This window comes from Astatotilapia calliptera, chromosome 7 (assembly GCF_900246225.1).
Source record: "Astatotilapia calliptera chromosome 7, fAstCal1.2, whole genome shotgun sequence".
In the NCBI taxonomy this organism is placed as follows: domain Eukaryota; kingdom Metazoa; phylum Chordata; class Actinopteri; order Cichliformes; family Cichlidae; genus Astatotilapia; species Astatotilapia calliptera.
Genome location: NC_039308.1, coordinates 15462061 through 15479829, shown reverse-complemented (window position 1 = coordinate 15479829; position 17769 = coordinate 15462061). Strand labels below are relative to the sequence as shown.

General features: G+C 40.0%; 1 protein-coding gene across 3 annotated transcripts in view; it reads left to right on the top strand.

The window, feature by feature from the left end:
• Window positions 1-17769, top strand: part of dab2ipb (DAB2 interacting protein b) — a 196586-nt gene that overhangs the window by 15818 nt on the left and 162999 nt on the right. For all 3 annotated transcript variants that reach the window (XM_026173338.1, XM_026173339.1, XM_026173337.1), the window contains exons 2-3: window positions 4611-4735; window positions 11793-11898. In XM_026173338.1, the coding sequence (XP_026029123.1) occupies window positions 4611-4735; window positions 11793-11898 (231 nt within the window). The remainder of the gene's footprint in view (window positions 1-4610; window positions 4736-11792; window positions 11899-17769) is intronic.

Sequence of the window (17769 nt, the reverse complement as noted above, 5' to 3'; positions counted from 1 at the left end):
TGCTGGTGACAGAAGCCTTTTTCTGCAAGTGAGAGGGTCACTCTAACCCCAGCAGGTGAAGAACAGGCTAATGTGCCACTACACAGAGTTCCCTGAGGCCACAGAGTAGAGCAAGGACTCCGGTCGCCCGCTGCTCTTCAGGAAGGAAAGGAGTCAATCTGTTGGATGACAGACACACTGAAGAGACAGTTAATTACTGTTCTTTTATTTTTTACAAAATATATATTGATTGTGGATGCACCTCGTGTTGCACTTGTGCTTATGTACTACAGTATACTCCTCTGAGGAAAATGCAGTATGTGCATGTCAGCTGAGGCTTTCACCTGAGGAAGCAGTGCTGTACTGACTGACAGCAGAATATGTACCCGTCATAAGCCTGGAAAAAATCAGGCGGGCCATAAAAAAAAAATTAAATCTATATTTATATCAGTGAGTTGGCCTTGGATCTGTCTGTATACACAAAGTCAGTAGGTTGTCTTGAAGATCTTTTTTAGAAATGTGGTGCACTTTTATAGCTTTGAAAAGGATGTGTGGGCCTTTTATTTCTGTCCTTATTTTCTGTTGGGTTACATACTGAAAAGCAGTGTTTAGGAGATTTAAACTGTTAGTCTTAAACACTTGGAGCACTTCCGCTTCACACGAGCTCTGCCTTACCCTCGTTGCTCAGTTGAAGGAAATGAAGGTAGACACACTTAGCAATGTCCTATCACTCAGAAGACTTCCTTCACTTTGATCTTCTCTGCCATTCTGTCTCTGTATCATAATTTAATCAGCACCGGGATTAGAAACCTGTCTCTTAAGAAGCTCTGGCTAATGGAAAACTATCTTTGACCTGGCCTGTCCACTGACTGTAAGCTGATCACGCAGTTGCCATATGCTGAAAGTGTATCTCTGTGTATGTTTGCACATTAATTTGTTTGTGCACTCGGGACTTACTCTCTAATTGCATACTTATGAGGCTATCTGGGATATGAGAGACACAACCATAAACCAGTAGGCAGTGTACACAAGCTCTAATTACACAATATTGCAACTGAGATTATTAAAAAATGAAATGCTAAAAACTTGTCATTGCATCGCAGTGCATTGAATATTCTCGTGACTCAGCATGACTGTAGAGTATTTGACAGCACTCTCTCAGTTTTACATTTCAAAGAGCAACAATGATAACCTCCAGTTTCAAGGATGCTACCTGGAAGCATAAACACATTTTTTTGTGTAAAAGAAACAAGACAGACCTCTGGCTTTTTCTTTTAAGTAAACTGAGACTTAGGTGTTTTTGTAATTACTTTTTAAATCAATTTTGCCTTTATAGATACTGCATGTTATATAGTTAGGTCCATAAGTATTTGTATGACTTTATTATTGCCTCTGTACAACACCACAGTAAATTTTAAAGGTGCTGTAGGGCCACTGAAACATGAAGGCGGAGGAGACGAGAACTTGAATTTGACTGCCATGGAGGGATATTTTAATTCGTTTCTGCAGACATTTCTATAATTATATGAATCATGATACCTACGTTGTATCTTCAGAGATGGGGTCCCTTTCACCAAAGAAGCAAAAACAAGAAGAAAAGAGACGAGCCACCGGCATCTTAATAAATTCCTCTTTACCTCAAGCCTCATCTCCTGAACTGAAATCAGGGCTCTAACACACAAAAACATGCATACATGTTTATTTATTACTTATTGTTAGAAATACTTATTGTCAGTAGATTAGACATGTGACCCTCCTGTCCGGCGATTATTCACTAAGTTCAACAAAGTTACGTCCACTTCCAGGACAGTTTCACAGCAAAAAGCAACTAACAGAGACTAACAACAGCTAACAGAGGCTAACAACAGCTGTCAGAGGCTAACAAAAGCTAACAGAGACTAGCAACAGCAAAAAGCAACAGCAAAAACAGCAAAAAGCAACAGCAAAAACAGCAGTTTTACTGTCAGAAAAGTTCAGTCTATAGTCAACAGCTCACAAGTGAGCTGTTTTTTTCTAGAGAAAACAAACTAAAACTAACGAAAATATATCAGTACTACTGCCACCACTGTAGCTATGATTATGCACTTTTATTAGGAAGGGTAAGAAGACCAGTAGGTTTAATAAAAATATTGCATTCACTGTTTGGGAATTAGACATTTTTATACATAGTTCCCCATTTTTGGAGGCTAAAAAGTCCTTAGACGACTGACTAACAAGCAGTTTTATAGCCTTGTGAGGAGATTAAGCAGATAAAACAAGTTTTTGAACTTATTTTCTGTAGCTTTTCACTCAAACTATCAATAAAAGTTTAAAGATCTGTTGATGCGAGTAACGTAGGCTTTCATTAGGCTGAAAGGTTGCAAATAAACCTGAAAAATAGCAAAAACATCAGATGTGGCTATATCAACAACCTAGTATGTTCTTAAAAAGAAAGGAATACACTGGCAAGACAACTACATGATCAAGATTCTTTTCTTGGTCAAGAAAAACCCGTCTAACTAACATGAGAGGAGATCCGTTAGTTCATGAATGAAAATGCAGAGTTTACAACTAGAACAGGAAGGCAAGATTAGGCTTTGCTTGTCATGTTTCGGCTGTGTGGCAGGCAGGAGAGGACCCAAACGCAAACTCACGGGGACAGAACTTGAACTCAAAAACACAGCTTTATTGCTGGGAAAACAGAACACAAGCAATACAAAACTAAACTGGAAAAAGCTAATTATAATGCATACCAGGAGACACGGGGAGAATCACACACAGCATGAGGGAGAACGCGACACAGGACTGAGGGAGACGCAGACATAAATACACAGAGGGTTAGCGAGGGAAGTGGGAGCACACGGGGAACACAGGTGACACTGATAATCATAACAAGACACGGCAGGAGTGAACGCAACACTGACGGGAGACGGGCAAAGTAAAACAGGATGTACAGAGGTTCAGACAGGAGGAGAGAGCACGGGGAGAACACAGACATAACAGGCTGGGGAAAACGTGGAATAAAACACAAGGAGAGACGAGGGCTCACAAATACACAGAGGGGCACACAGGGTGTAAGAGTCACAAGGGGAAAACACTTAGGGAACAACGTAACAGGGCAACCCAGGAAGCATGGCCTAAATAAGGAACAAAATACAAAAATACATGAAACTAAGAATACTGGGCCAACATGGCCCAGGATCATGACATTGCTGGGAAACCACTAAAAGAGCCTGTCCAGGTCTGTGAGAAAAAAAATTAAACTGTTGTACAAATGAACTGATATGATTGAAATGATTAATAAAACCCATTCAAGATTAAGTGACACCAGAATGATGGGATGAGAAAAGTGTTGAGAACTAAAAGAGCATTAAACATGAAGAAGGGAATGTTTTGTTATGGACATGTATGGCTGCCAGTGGAACTGGGTCACCAGTGTTTACTGATGACTTGACTGCTGCTAGAAGAAGCAGGATGAATTCTAAAATGTACAGAGCTACACTCTCTGCTGAGATTCAACCAAATGCAGTGAAACTGATCGAAAGGTGCTTCACAGTGCAAACGGATAATGACCCAGAGCATACTGCAAAACCAACACGAGAGAGATTGTTTTGCGTGAATCCTCTAAAGCAGGGGTGGGCAACTCCAGGCCTCAAGGGCCGGTGTCCTGCAGGTTTTAGATGTGTCCTTGATCCAACACAGCTGATTCAAATGGCTAAATGACCTCCTCAACATGCCTTGCAGTTCTCCAGAGGCCTGGTAATGAACTAATCATTTGATTCAGGTGTGCTGACCCAGAGCGATATCTAAAACCTGCAGGACACCGGCCCTCAAGGCCTGGAATTGCCCAACCCTGCTCTAAAGGAAGAGGACACAGTGTGTTGAGTGATGCAACAACATTTATTACACAGCATCCCTGCATGTAGCTACCTGGTTTGGTGAAAGCGTGGGAATATACAGTAACATTGGAGTAGCACACCCTGACCCATATGCTGCATTCACTTGCCTCTGGCTGACATTCACACAACACAGCAGGTGATTGTTACTATCAGTGAAATGTTGTGGTGGATGCTAGCCATGCAGTGTGCAGGGAGTACAGCTGAGAAGCTTAAGTGTTTTTTTTTTTTTTTACATTTTAATCACTCAAGTGAAGTCGAATAAAGGTCTTTCAATGTGCTCAGTGTTGATTGACGTAGTGTAACGGTAATACAGAGTGTGGGGCTTGATGAATATGCAGTGCCTTTCTGAGATTTATGTCAGATGCTAGAGAATCCAATTTACGCATGTCTCAGTTTCTTTTTTAATGGGTTCTTTCTTCACCTGACATCCACAGAATGATTGAAGTGAAAAAAAAGTGGAGAGCGTGCGGTAGTCATTACCTCTCCGGTGGCATTTGTGATTAAGGAGAGTTTGGACGTTTGCTCAGCAAAACAGTTATTTGGACAAGTTCTTCTCCCAGAGATGTGGGGCCCATTAAATCTGAATCCTCCTCTTTTCAGCTTAATTCATCACTTTTTAAAGAATATAATTATGATGTCTTATTCTACTCTATTATCAAGAGCACAAATACTAAATACACAATGCCTCTTCTGCGCCTTTATAATTGATATCTTTCTTTGTTGCTGTGCTTTGTCTCTTCTTTCCCTCTTCAGACACGCGGTGTCCGCTGAGACACCGGATGGCACGTGGTCATTCCTATGAAGAGCGAAGTGTGTGGAACCCAAAGTACTGTGTGGTTGCTGACTGTCAGATGCTGCTTCTGAATGAAGAGGAGGTGGTGAGAGCAGACTTTACAGTCCAGTCTCTTGTCTGTCATCTTTCTGTGTCGCTATTGTTTTTCTTCTTCTTCCTTTTTTCCCCCTCTTTACAAATTTATTTTCTTACATTAATTTGTCTCCACATAGATTTATTGCATCTCCAAATTTGCAAGTTTTTTTAGAATGTTCGGGCAAACCAAACATTCTAAGTGAAACCTGAAGTAACACATTTAAATTCATCTTTGTGCAGGGTCTGTAAGTAGCTGGGTGAGCTGGCTCTTTGCCTCCATTGTTTTTATTAGTGTCACGCCGGATTATGCAAGTCTCGGTAAGATTAGAGGTCCGGTTCAGCAGAAATCAGGAGTCAACACGCTAATCTCAATTGCACTGTCCACTCAGCAATAACCTGTCCTTGTGAAGCAACTTTTTGTAAGCCTGTAATCAAAGTGTCCACATACCCACAACAAAGCACATTTAATGGTTTTTAAGCTGCTTTGGTGTCTTCATCACATTCAATGCATACATCCCTAGATGTAGCAGGGATTGGACAATATACTGCCAAAAGTATTCACTCGTCTGCCTTCACACAAATAGGAACTTGAGTGACAGCCCATCGTTAATCCACAGGGTTTAATATAATGTCAGCTCACCCTTTGTAGCTAATATAGCTTCAACTTTTCTGGGAAGGCTTTCCACAAGGTTTAGGAGTGTTTATGGGAATTTTTAACCATTCTTCCATAAGCGCACATGTGAGGACAGACACTAATGTTGTCCTTGTTGACCATGAAGGAGAGGTCAGACGTCAAATTATACATGATGTTTTAAAATTTTATAGAGTACTTTCTATATGTTGACAATACACACCACACTTGTAAGAATCATAGTTTCCCCACTTTCCGCTCCCACAAAGTTTTATCAGAATTCACTCAAAATCTTTTAAGCTATCATGTTTACAGACAGAGAGAATGACACGCACACAAATGCTACGTAAAACATAACCTCCTTGGCAGAGATAATATTGTAATATTCAAGGCCTGTGATACTACCGACCTACGCAGCCAGTTTAATATTAATGGTAAAAAAACACTACTGTCTAATTGTTTGCTCAAAGTAAATGATTATTTACACAGAGTAACATGTTTTCAATAATTTATTATGATCAGACTGACCTTACAATGCATGGATTTGCGTGTGTGTGCATGTGTGTGTGTGTGTGTTTTGCAGTACCAGATTGAGCCACAGTGCGGCTCGGCTCACTTTCTGTATAAAGCAGCTATAGATAAAATGATATGATGATTACAGTTGAGGCTGAGGCTGATTCAAGCCTGCAATGAATGGCACAAAAAAATCACATTATATAAGACCCCTTTTAAATGAATAAATACTGGAATAAATTACTCAAACTGGGACTTCTGAAAAAGTAATTGAATATACAGGATGCTCAGAACATCTCCTTTGTCCTCATAGAGCTGTCTTTTACTGCAGTGGTGTCTTAGGGATAATGTTGCCAGGCAGCTCATGTTTCAGTTTCAACAGATGTTTTGATCTAAGAGCCAGCAGCAGCAGCCTGCAACATCCCCTATCGAAGGGACTACAGGAACCTTTGCATTAACTTTTAAAATAGTGATGGCCAAACGCACAAAAACAAGGCATGGCTATTGGATTTACCAAACCTTTTAATATAACAGTGTGGCTACCGAAACTGGGAAGAACAGCATGGCTTCAGTGTTTCTTTGTATGCAATTACCCGGCTATGCCACACTGAAACAGAGCAATAATTGCAGGGAGGAGTAATTTCAATCGACCCACTGGCAGTCTTTCCTCCACAGTGCTTTTTGTTTCTCAACAACAAAAGGACAACAGCTTTTAAATGCATCCATCTAGAGACCCAGCCTTGAAAAGGTTATCTCTTAGCACGGCTGGATTTCTGTCATGTCAGCAACCCGTAACGGTGTGATGACCTGGCTCTGACAGCTAAACAAGCTCACCTCTAGTGAACAAGCAATCATAAATTCAGGGTCAAACCATTATATACACTTAATGGACATTTATGTAATGGCAACTATTTTAGTAACATTTTCTTCTGAGGTGAGGATTATACTTAGTCACAAAGTGAGTGGTTTGACTAAATAACAAGAAGACAATAGCTTAATTAATGCTCATTTAGCATGCATTCCTGTAGAGATTGCTCTTTGTATGAGTATTTTATGATGTTTATGTGCAGATGCATGTAATGATGTTGATAGATCTGGAAAGAACTGGAAAGCAAGAAAAAAAAAAAGCAGTTCAGTCTGTTATTATTGACACTCTACACACAAATGTACTGGACTACATGTTGCACTTAGAGGAGATGCTCTGTCATGGAAACCCAGGCTACGAAGCTCTTGGCACACTACTATTCATGCTGATGTTAATGCCAGAGAAAACTGGAACTGCAGCTGCTAAGTCAGCAGAGCATCTGGGACTTAAAAGCACTATGCTCCTGAGCATTTGCTAACCCACACTCTGTAACTTTATGGAGTTTCTGTGGTTGTTAAACATTTATACATTGCAATAATACTGCTTACAGCTGATCGCGGAGTATCCTATTATAGTGCCACACCTAAACAGAATGACCTGTTCTTTTACAAATGTTTGTAAAAGCAGACTGCATAGCTCGATGCTTGATTTTTAGTCACCTGCGTCAATGGGACTGAGCACTTGAATTCAAAAATTAGAAGGCGTAGCCCATATAATGTGTCTGCTAAATGTGATAGATATACAACAAGCAGGTTCTGTCCACATATTAATTACTTTTCATAGCATTCATCAACATTGTTTCAGGCCTCTGTTTTTCAACATTGATATGGTGGTTTGTTCAGACTGTGGATGTCCTATTTGTCTTTTGGCCACTATGGCGGCCCTGAAAGGTCAAACATGCTGCAACTTAAGAAAACAACAGCAAATAGAAAAAAATGTAAATGCTACAAAAGCAAAAAATAAATAAATACAAAAGACGTTGAATAAAACAAAATCTCATAAAACACCACGCAAGTGTATTTGGCGAAAAGATAATGTGGAATGATAACTATGGAGGTGACAGAAATAAAAATGTGCAAATGATTGCACAGAGAGAGAAAGGTACATGTTTGCTATTAGCCGTTTAATATTAGCTTGTCACTTTAGCAGCTCTACTGTCACGTTGTTGTCACCCCACAAACACTTCACCTGTATTTTGTAAGTTTTTGGTATTTTTTATGAGCCTTTGCTCTGTTTTGTGTGTGTGTGTGTGTGTGTGTGTGTGTGTGTGTGTGTGTGTGTGTGTGTGTGTGTGTGTGTGTGTGTGTGCTTTTTATTCTTTGTTGCATTCAGTTAGCTTTAGCCAAGCATTATGCTACTAAAAACTATTGTTAGCAAATCAACATCAGCAATGTAAATTTGGCTAAAAGCTAAATCTAACTTGATAATGTATTCAATATATTATCAGTTGAAATACTTAACATTTTTATATTTTATATGAACAAAAGAAGCACTGCATGATGTTCTTTGGGCATACAGGGTTACATATACGTTCAGCTCAGACCAGCATGGTCCAGCATGGTATTTAGCTGGTCAGGCCTACAATCGTGATGTGTGCCCTGATACTGAAGCTCAGTCAGAGGTGAGCAAGTGGAAAAACAAAGCAATTCAAATTGAAGGAATGAAAAAAAACTATCCAGTTTCTTCATTCTCCGTGTTCAAAAATAAAAAGTGACATAAGAAGATTAGAAGAAAACATGACTTCAACCTCAGTAAAAGGTTTACAGCTCCATTTATTGTGGGCTTGTCTTTTTTTTAAAGTAAATTAAGTCTTAAGCTGTAATTGTGCTGTATAATTTTTCTGTGTTCATCCTTTAGCTTTGCTACCAAAGTAAAAAAAAAATGTGGAAGTGAAAAGAAAAAAAGTAATCAATGCGTAGAAGTACAGCGAGACTCAGTCTTTGAACAAAAGTTTTGATTGCTTTCTTTGCTGTGATGATGTTTGCTGTAGGGCTTTTGGTAAATACTCGCTTTTCTTTATTGTTTTTGTTTCTGACTTTTCGTTTCATCTTTTGTCGTATTCTGTTTTTCTGTCTTGTTCGGTTCACTTAATCTCTGCTTTCATCAGTCCTGTCTTTTTACGCCTGTTCCTCTTCCTTATTTGTGCGTTGCAAACCGTTAAGAGAAAGATGTGAAAAACATAGCGTGACGACAGCCGATGCTCGCGTAATCCATGCAAGTCCTTTGTGATTTGTAAAGCCAATTTGTTTCTTCCTTAACACATGACAAATTAGAAACAAACAGCAGGCAAAAAGAGGCAAAGCTGAGTGGATACCAGTCTTAAATTTGTCAGGCGTTTAAAATTTTTGAGGGCTGCACTGCGAACTGTAGGTGATAAAACTGAAATGAAGATGTGATATCTGAAGGTTTTCTACAGTCTATACTATCCAAGCTTGTTGTGAAGCCTTCCTTGGGTCTATAGAGCACACTGTGATCCACTCAGTCATTACACTAAATCTGCACAATGATTGCACTGTGCTCATAAAGACATGGGCACGGTCAGTAATAGTACAGCTGTGATGCTTTCCATTTCTCTCCATTTCACAGGAATTGCACCCAGTGTGGTCTTCTGCAGCAGAAGCGTATTCAGAGATGCTCTTCTGCATACCTTTGTTGTAGAGAGTGGTTATTTGAGTTAACTGTTGCCATTCTATCAGCTTGAAACAGTCTTGCCATTCTCCTCTGGCACCAACACGACATTTCCAGCCAGAGAACTGCTGCTTACTGGACATTTAGTCTTTTCTGGACTATTCCCTATGAACTCTAGAGATGGTTGTGTGGGAAAATACCAGCAGATAAGCAGTTTGTCAAATACTCAGACCAGCCTTCACGCCACATTCGGTCACTTTTCTTCCCCATTCTGATCATCAGTTTAAACTTCAGCAGGTTGCCTTGACCGTGTCTACATACCTAAATCCACAGAGTTGCTGCCTAAATGCATGTAACTGGTCAATTAGACATTTGCATTACCAAGCGATCAAACAGGTGTACCTATAGAAGTGGCTGTGAGTGTATAATTCTAAGCTGCACAGTACTGCCCATAAAAGGGGTTCTCAATTAATAACAATGAGAACTTTTATACTGGTATAAAAAATAGTTTTAAAAAAAAAAGCCCAAGACACAAATTCAACAAGTTAGCATGGTTTTGTCAGGGGGGGGGGGGGGGGGGGGGGTTACGGCTGTAACCAAATCAGTGCTCGCAGTGCTTTATTAGCATTTCTTACACTGATTTCCCTGTTTAATCAGGTGACCTTTTATGCTTCTGTGCCATCACTAGCCATTAGCTACGAGATCTGTAATTGAATTTTGTCAAGAACCGAAGTTCAACACACAAGCTGGACCCAGGAGCAGAACACACACACAGCGGTACGAGAGAAAAAATAAACTTTATTATAACTGAGAGTGTCCCGGGAGAGTAGAAGGGAGAAAACGCACGGAACCAGAGAAACCGAGGGACCGGGAGAAGAATCGCGCAGGAAACGCCGAGAGCGGGACCGTGGGAGGCTGAAACAGAAAAAGAAAAAAGGATTATTGGGGTGCGGGTAAACCGGCAGCATACGAGGGGAGGTAGTGTACGCGTCTTACGATGATAGCGGGGCCAAGGGAACCGGAGGGAGGGGTGAGGGTCCGTGGGGAGAAGCTCCAGAAAGGGCGAGGCGGCTGGGGTTGATCGTGATCCAAATTCTGGACAGGCAGGTGGACAGGCTGGTGACTCAAAACACGCCGAGCAGTGATCGCTGAAGGACGATTACGGACTGGTGTGGAGCAGCAGGCTGGGCAGGATTAAATGGTCCACCTGGTGATCGCCTGGGATGGGATGCAGGTGTGGAGTCAGCGGCCACGCCCACGGGAGTGGGCATCCCATCAGCACCTCAGACGCCGGGCCACGGACCATGACAGAATTTACTCAATTGACTGGGGGGGAAAAATACCTCAATTGGGAGAGTGCGTTTCAGGTTAAGACCTTAATAGAGCAAAGGAAGCACAGGTTATGTAAAATCGCATCTCTAGTCTTTCAATATTTTAGGCATCCGAATGCAGAGTACGCTCACTCTTCAGATAAATTATTACACTGTCACTGAGCTTGAAAAATTAATAGCTTGATGAGAGGGTGATTAAGATGATTTAAATAATTGATTATCACAACAAAGCCGCAGATTTTACTCCAGTCGCTGCTTAAAACCGGTGTTCTAGAATCTGCAGTACTGTAGCACAAGTAAGACTGCAGACTGTGTCAGAGAAACGTGCTTCAAGTTACAGCCAATATTGCAAAGTCATTATTGCCACCAGACACTATCACTGATGCTGTCAGTTCGAGCTGTCCTTAAAACTCGAGTCCCACGAGGCAAAGAGAGGGAGAGACTCAGAGAGGAACTCGGAGAGAGAAAGAGAGATAAACAGATGGACATGAAACACGGGAACAGAAAAGCAGACAGACAGGGTGCTGCATTGAGTTGAGAGGTGTGAGGATGTTCGATAAGCTATTATCACTCCACTTCGAGGACAACAGGTCCTTTCTGTCTCTCTTGTTTTCTTTTTCTTCCCACAGCTCACCACTTTTCTCACCGCAACCATTCTTTTCTTCCTTTGTCTGACTAATTGTTTGGAGCCAAACATTTGGTATGCAAGCAGTCGGATGATATGATCAGACACTGACTGATGTGCCACTAATGCCTGCTCTGTTTTAGTCAATGACTTCTAATTTATCAGGACTGCTACAGCTATTGTGTGCTGATGACTTAGCACGACATTAAAGATGGTGACCAGAATATCCACAACAACAGATAAGGAGACTCAGTGACGCCTGTCTGTGTAATTCATTAGTTTTTTGGTTTTGTTTTTTAACACCACCATTTATTTAACCATTCTTCTGTGTTATCTACTTTGCGCTTTTTATTTTATTGATTTTTTTTCACTTGAATTTATTGAGGATTGTATCTGTCTTGAATTATTTGCTCTGCCTCTGTGTCCCCTTGAATCACTCTTATTCTCAGCTAGATGCATTTCTTGTTTTTGCAGCAGAGGCGCTCTGCGTCATCCAGGGGACATCTCCTGCGTCGCACCATCAGCGTCCCGGTGGAAACACAGTTTCCAGAATTCCACAGCCAGCTGTCCACCGAGAGCGGTGAGTTGCCCGAGGATACACACATATGCTTTCATAAACATGCACTTATTAGTAATACTCCTGTTGCTTTCTAAAAGGCATTCACTTAAAGTAGAGTGATTGATAATTCTGTTAATATGTTAAGAATAGAGACTTTTGATGAGGTTTTTTTTATTTAGATTCAGTCCTCTGTCTCCAAAGCTGCAGAATTTTGGTGCTCAACTTATCTTGAGAAGTGCTTTCTTTGTGATATAAACAGTCGCATAACTAAATGAGGCAACTGGGTCTTGTGCTGCTTACATGCCTGGGTGAGACTTAGAAAATTCTTTTCTTCCACTGTATATCCACTAGATGGAGAGCTTGCTGCTTTGTAGCACTTCTCTGCACTTGTGCCGTCTCATGTTAACGGCTAAGAGAGATAGGGAAAAATTCTTTCCAAGTGCTGCAGTTACACTGGACTTTTTCCTCTTGCTTTTATGACAATGTGATAATAGTGTGTTGAATTCTTTTTTAAAGGTACATGTGTAGACAGTCGTGTCACTGAAAGCTGTCAGAGTCTGTGGTTGTGTTGCGATCAGTCCAAATGAGACGCCACTATCAGCTTTCCAACCGATGCTGTGCCGGTGTGGAGCCAGCTCTGCTATGGTGCTTTTGGATGACAAGCTCCGACTCCATGATTGCTGCACATGCTTTATGCTCAAGTTTTTAGTTTATCTGTTTTAGTCTATCTGTTTTAGTTTTAGGGAAAGATTTAGAGATGTGTATTTTTACAAGTATTTACAACGACATCACAGTTACAAGATTGTGAGCAAGGGATGAGACCTCAAGAGACTGTTGCATATGCATTTTTGAGAGTTCCCTTCTTGAAGGTGAACTGATTTTATTATTTATTTATTTATTACACTTATTACTGAAATACACGTTTTAAAAAAAACTTTGAAAAAAACTTTTGCAGATTGCACTCACACGCTGGTGCACCCTGTTTAGTAAATCTGGCTGGTGTTTAAGGCTTGGTTGATTTGGAGTGGAATTTGCAGCTTTAACCAACCATCACCATCAGAGGGCGCCATTTAGCTCATTTTAACATCTAACTACTTTCCCAGACTAAGTCAGTTTTACATGGGCAAGGGTGGGCTGCAGATGAGTGCAGATGAGTCAACATGTTGTCATTTTAGTAGTGAGTGGCTCTGGTTTACTTGTTTTATCAGCTTTTATGGATTTGTTTGGAAATTTGCCAATATCTCCACTTGGCTGATAGGAAACCTGCAACTGTTTGCATGTAGTAACTGTGCTCTCACATGTGTGTTGTGTTGTTCGAGTAGTATTGCTCACATTCTTTACTTTTTATAGTGGGACTGCATCAAATGTACACCCTAAACACCTGAAGCTTGTCTCCGTATCTATTGCGGACCTTTGTTTTTCCTCTGAAGAGATTATTCTATTTACATTACATTTTGTTTTGGTGAATATTACCTTGTTTATTTCCATCTTCTTTTTTTACCGCAGCTACTATGAGAGCACTGTTTCTTTCAGCATGCACTTGCTTTTATTTGTAGCAGCATTTCTTCTAAGCACTGAGTCACAAACAAAAATCTGGGTAGTTTTTCTTGCCGTGAGGTTTTTGAGAGAGTCTATTTCTATGTTTGTGAGTGAGTGTGTATTTCTGCTTATTTGGAATAAATGTGGCTGCTGTCTGTCAGCTTGTGAGCTGATACATATAGCTGGTACATATAGATTGAACCCAATTAGTGTGCTAAATATAAGCTTATGCTTATTTTTGTTAGGGGTCATAGAAACGACTGCACTGTTAAACCATCACTAGTGGAAACAACTTTAAAAAAGTACAAAAAAAAAGCATGAATTACAAATGTTTTCATTTATTTTGTATTCTCAGCTAAAATGTCTTAAATATTTGACATTTTTCTTCCTTCTTGCATTCTGTTATTGACTCATATCGTTTACTTTACCGCCGAAGTAAGGCCGCATTATTGTTAGAATAAAGAGAGCTAGATAATGTGACAAGCAGAAAGGTCTTTCTGTCTGTCTCAATGTTACGGCCACATTCATTCTAAATGAGCTGACAGCCCAGAATGCCATACACATATAATATTTTCTTCTGCAACATGTGTTTCCCATTTTTTTGCCATCCATTCCGATTGATTCGAGCGATGACATGAAAATGGGAAATCAGCAGAAGACACTTGATTACACGGCATCTCTGTGATTAGGTTGATTTTGTTTGGGAAGAGATGGAGGCTAAACGAATAAATAGTCTGTCGACTTCTCCCATAGTTACAGGGTACCTTTGCAACTTTGCCAGTGACAATCACAAACATTTTCCATGATGATTATGTAACACAGTTTCAGAACTGCTGATTCGCATTTCCATAGTCACCATAATCTATTCTGAGTGTTAGGTAGAATACATTACAATACATTAATACTATATTAATGCAGCAGTTATTATATCAGAAGTTAAAATGTAGCCTCATTCTTTATAGTCTTCTTTTACCTTGAGTATGTAGGCAAATTCATCTTGTTATTCTTTAATAGAATTGCCATAATACACACAATTTGACTGTAAAGATAACTTGATACAGTTGGATCTATCCATTTTGAATGCAGACTGGAGCCTATCCTCGCTGTCACAGAGGCCAGTTACACCTTACACAATTATTCACACTTATATTCAATTTAGAGTCATCAGTTAACCTAACATGCATGTGTTTGGATTGTACTGCAGAGAGCTTAAGCAGGCATGACTTGCAAACTCCACACAGAAAGTGAGCAGTTTCCAACTGTGAGCACAAACCACAACACCATGCTAGCTGAAACAATGTCATAGCCAATATTTTTTTGTTTATATGCTGTCAAGTGTTTTGTAGTTTTTACATATTTGATTTAAGTTTAAGTGATTCCTCTGATGATTAGTGGATATCACTTATTAGACTTATTATAAAGTCTTTAATAAGACTCCAGATGCTCTTTCTAGCAGTAGAAATAGTTATGTACATGTCATTACCAGTACTGACTTAATATACAATAAAGTTATTATTGCATGTTGTTGATCTGCGTACATGTGAGCGCCTGACTTTTTGTAGCTTGCAAGTTAATATTAAGAGTGTAAACTAGGGGTATCCAACTCCAGGCTTCAAGGGTATCAAGATGTGTCCTTAAAAGGCTAAATGACCTCCTCAACATGTCTTGAGGTTGTCCAGAGGCCTGGTAATGAACTAATCATTTGATTCAGGTGTGTTGACCCAGGATGCTATCTAAAACCTGCAGGACACCGGTCCTTGAGGCCTGGAGTTGGACACCCCTGGTGTAAGTGTATAATTTAAATATAGATTGGTAATGGCGTGGCATTAATACGTTAGCCAAAACATTTACACCAAAATAAATGACTAGCATTGTCCTCCTTTTCTTGTCATAATCTTGTTTGACTAGATTTAGAGCATAGATGTGATTACTATATTCGGCCACACTCAACTAATCTATTGCTCTTGAAAATCCATTAGCTACCAGGGCCACTTGTCTTTTGGCCAGCATCTTTTCCAAGTCGGACATGTGCCCTGTCATCTGCAGGGCTATGTAGCATTTGTGTGTCTACTTTGTCAACAAGCCCTCTTGCAACTAGCAAGAGGTAGCATGTTTGCAACCATGCCAATCATTTTGTTACTATAAAAGTTGAAATGAACAGTTATAACCGCTCTTCCCTGAAGTAGAGGCATGAGAGCATATAGAGCATATAGTATCCGTGTCCATGATATCCTATATGGTATGTTGTATGTCTTAATTGAGTGAAAGGGAACAGATATACACAATGTGTCATTATGTCTGCTCTTATTAAAAAAATGCCATTATTAGATTATTAATACTAATGAAACAGAGCATAGTATTAAAAATAAATCCATCGAAAGGCTACCATGAGGTACTCCTGAGCAAAGTACCGTCCCTACACACTGCTCCCCGGGCGCTGAATTGGTGCCTGCCCACTGCTTCTCTGAGTGAATTGGTTAAATGCAGAGAGTAATTGTACTGGCAATCAACTGCAATTTACATTTTAGATCGACAGCATAATTTTCATAACCCATTAAATGGCTACTACTGCAAAACCGATCTAAGTCTTTCAATCTAAGTCCAACGAGTCATGATAAAAAAAAACTTATGTTACCTTATCGAGTGCAGATTTGCAGCAGAAACATGATGGTCTTCAAAACTAAGTGAAAACTAATAGTAAATGACTCTTGTTCACTGGTACAGGAGCAAAAAGAAAAAATAAACTGATCACTTCAAAAACCTAAACTGACACAAGGGTTTCTAAATGTATTCCTAAAGCAAGTAGTAATACAGGGAGTGCAGAATTATTAGGCAAGTTGTATTTTTGAGGAATAATGTTATTATTGAACAACAACCATGTTCTCAATGAACCCAAAAAACTCATTAATATCAAAGCTGAATGTTTTTGGAAGTAGTTTCTAGTTTTTTAGTTTGAGCTATTTTAGGGGGATATCTGTGTGTGCAGGTGACTATTACTGTGCATAATTATTAGGCAACTTAACAAAAAACAAATATATACCCATTTCAATTATTTATTTTTACCAGTGAAACCAATATAACATCTCCACATTCACAAATATACATTTCTGACATTCAAAAACAAAACAAAAACAAATCAGCGACCAATATAGCCACCTTTCTTTGCAAGGACACCCAAAAGCCTGCCATCCATGGATTCTGTCAGTGTTTTGATCTGTTCACCATCAACATTGCGTGCAGCAGCAACCACAGCCTCCCAGACACTGTTCAGAGAGGTGTACTGTTTTCCCTCCTTGTAAATCTCACATTTGATGATGGACCACAGGTTCTCAATGGGGTTCAGATCAGGTGAACGAGGTGGCCATGTCATTAGTTTTTCTTCTTTTATACCCTTTCTTGCCAGCCACGCTGTGGAGTACTTGGACTCGTGTGATGGAGCATTGTCCTGCATGAAAATCATGTTTTTCTTGAAGGATGCAGACTTCTTCCTGTACCACTGCTTGAAGAAGGTGTCTTCCAGAAACTGGCAGTAGGACTGGGAGTTGAGCTTGACTCCATCCTCAACCCGAAAAGGCCCCACAAGCTCATCTTTGATGATACCAGCCCAAACCAGTACTCCACCTCCACCTTGCTGGCGTCTGAGTTGGACTGGAGCTCTCTGCCCTTTACCAATCCAGCCACGGGCCCATCCATCTGGCCCATCAAGACTCACTCTCATTTCATCAGTCCATAAAACCTTAGAAAAACCAGTCTTGAGATATTTCTTGGCCCAGTCTTGACGTTTCAGCTTGTGTGTCTTGTTCAGTGGTGGTCGTCTTTCAGCCTTTCTTACCTTGGCCATGTCTCTGAGTATTGCACACCTTGTGCTTTTGGGCACTCCAGTGATGTTGCAGCTCTGAAATATGGCCAAACTGGTGGCAAGTGGCATCTTGGCAGCTGCACGCTTGACTTTTCTCAGTTCATGGGCAGTTATTTGGCGCCTTGGTTTTTCCACACGCTTCTTGCGACCCTGTTGACTATTTTGAATGAAACGCTTGATTGTTCGATGATCACGCTTCAGAAGCTTTGCAATTTTGAGACTGCTGCATCCCTCTGCAAGATATCTCACTATTTTTGACTTTTCTGAGCCTGTCAAGATAAGATAAGATAACCTTTATTAGTCCCACACGTGGGAAATTTGTTTTGTCACAGCAGGAAGTGGACAGTGCAAAAGTTATGAGGCAAAAATTAGAATACAATAAGAATAAATACAGTACACAGCTGTACAGAATAGAATAAAATAAAATACTATATACAGTAGAATAAAATAAAATAAATATACAATAAGATAAAAATAGAATACAAATACAAATA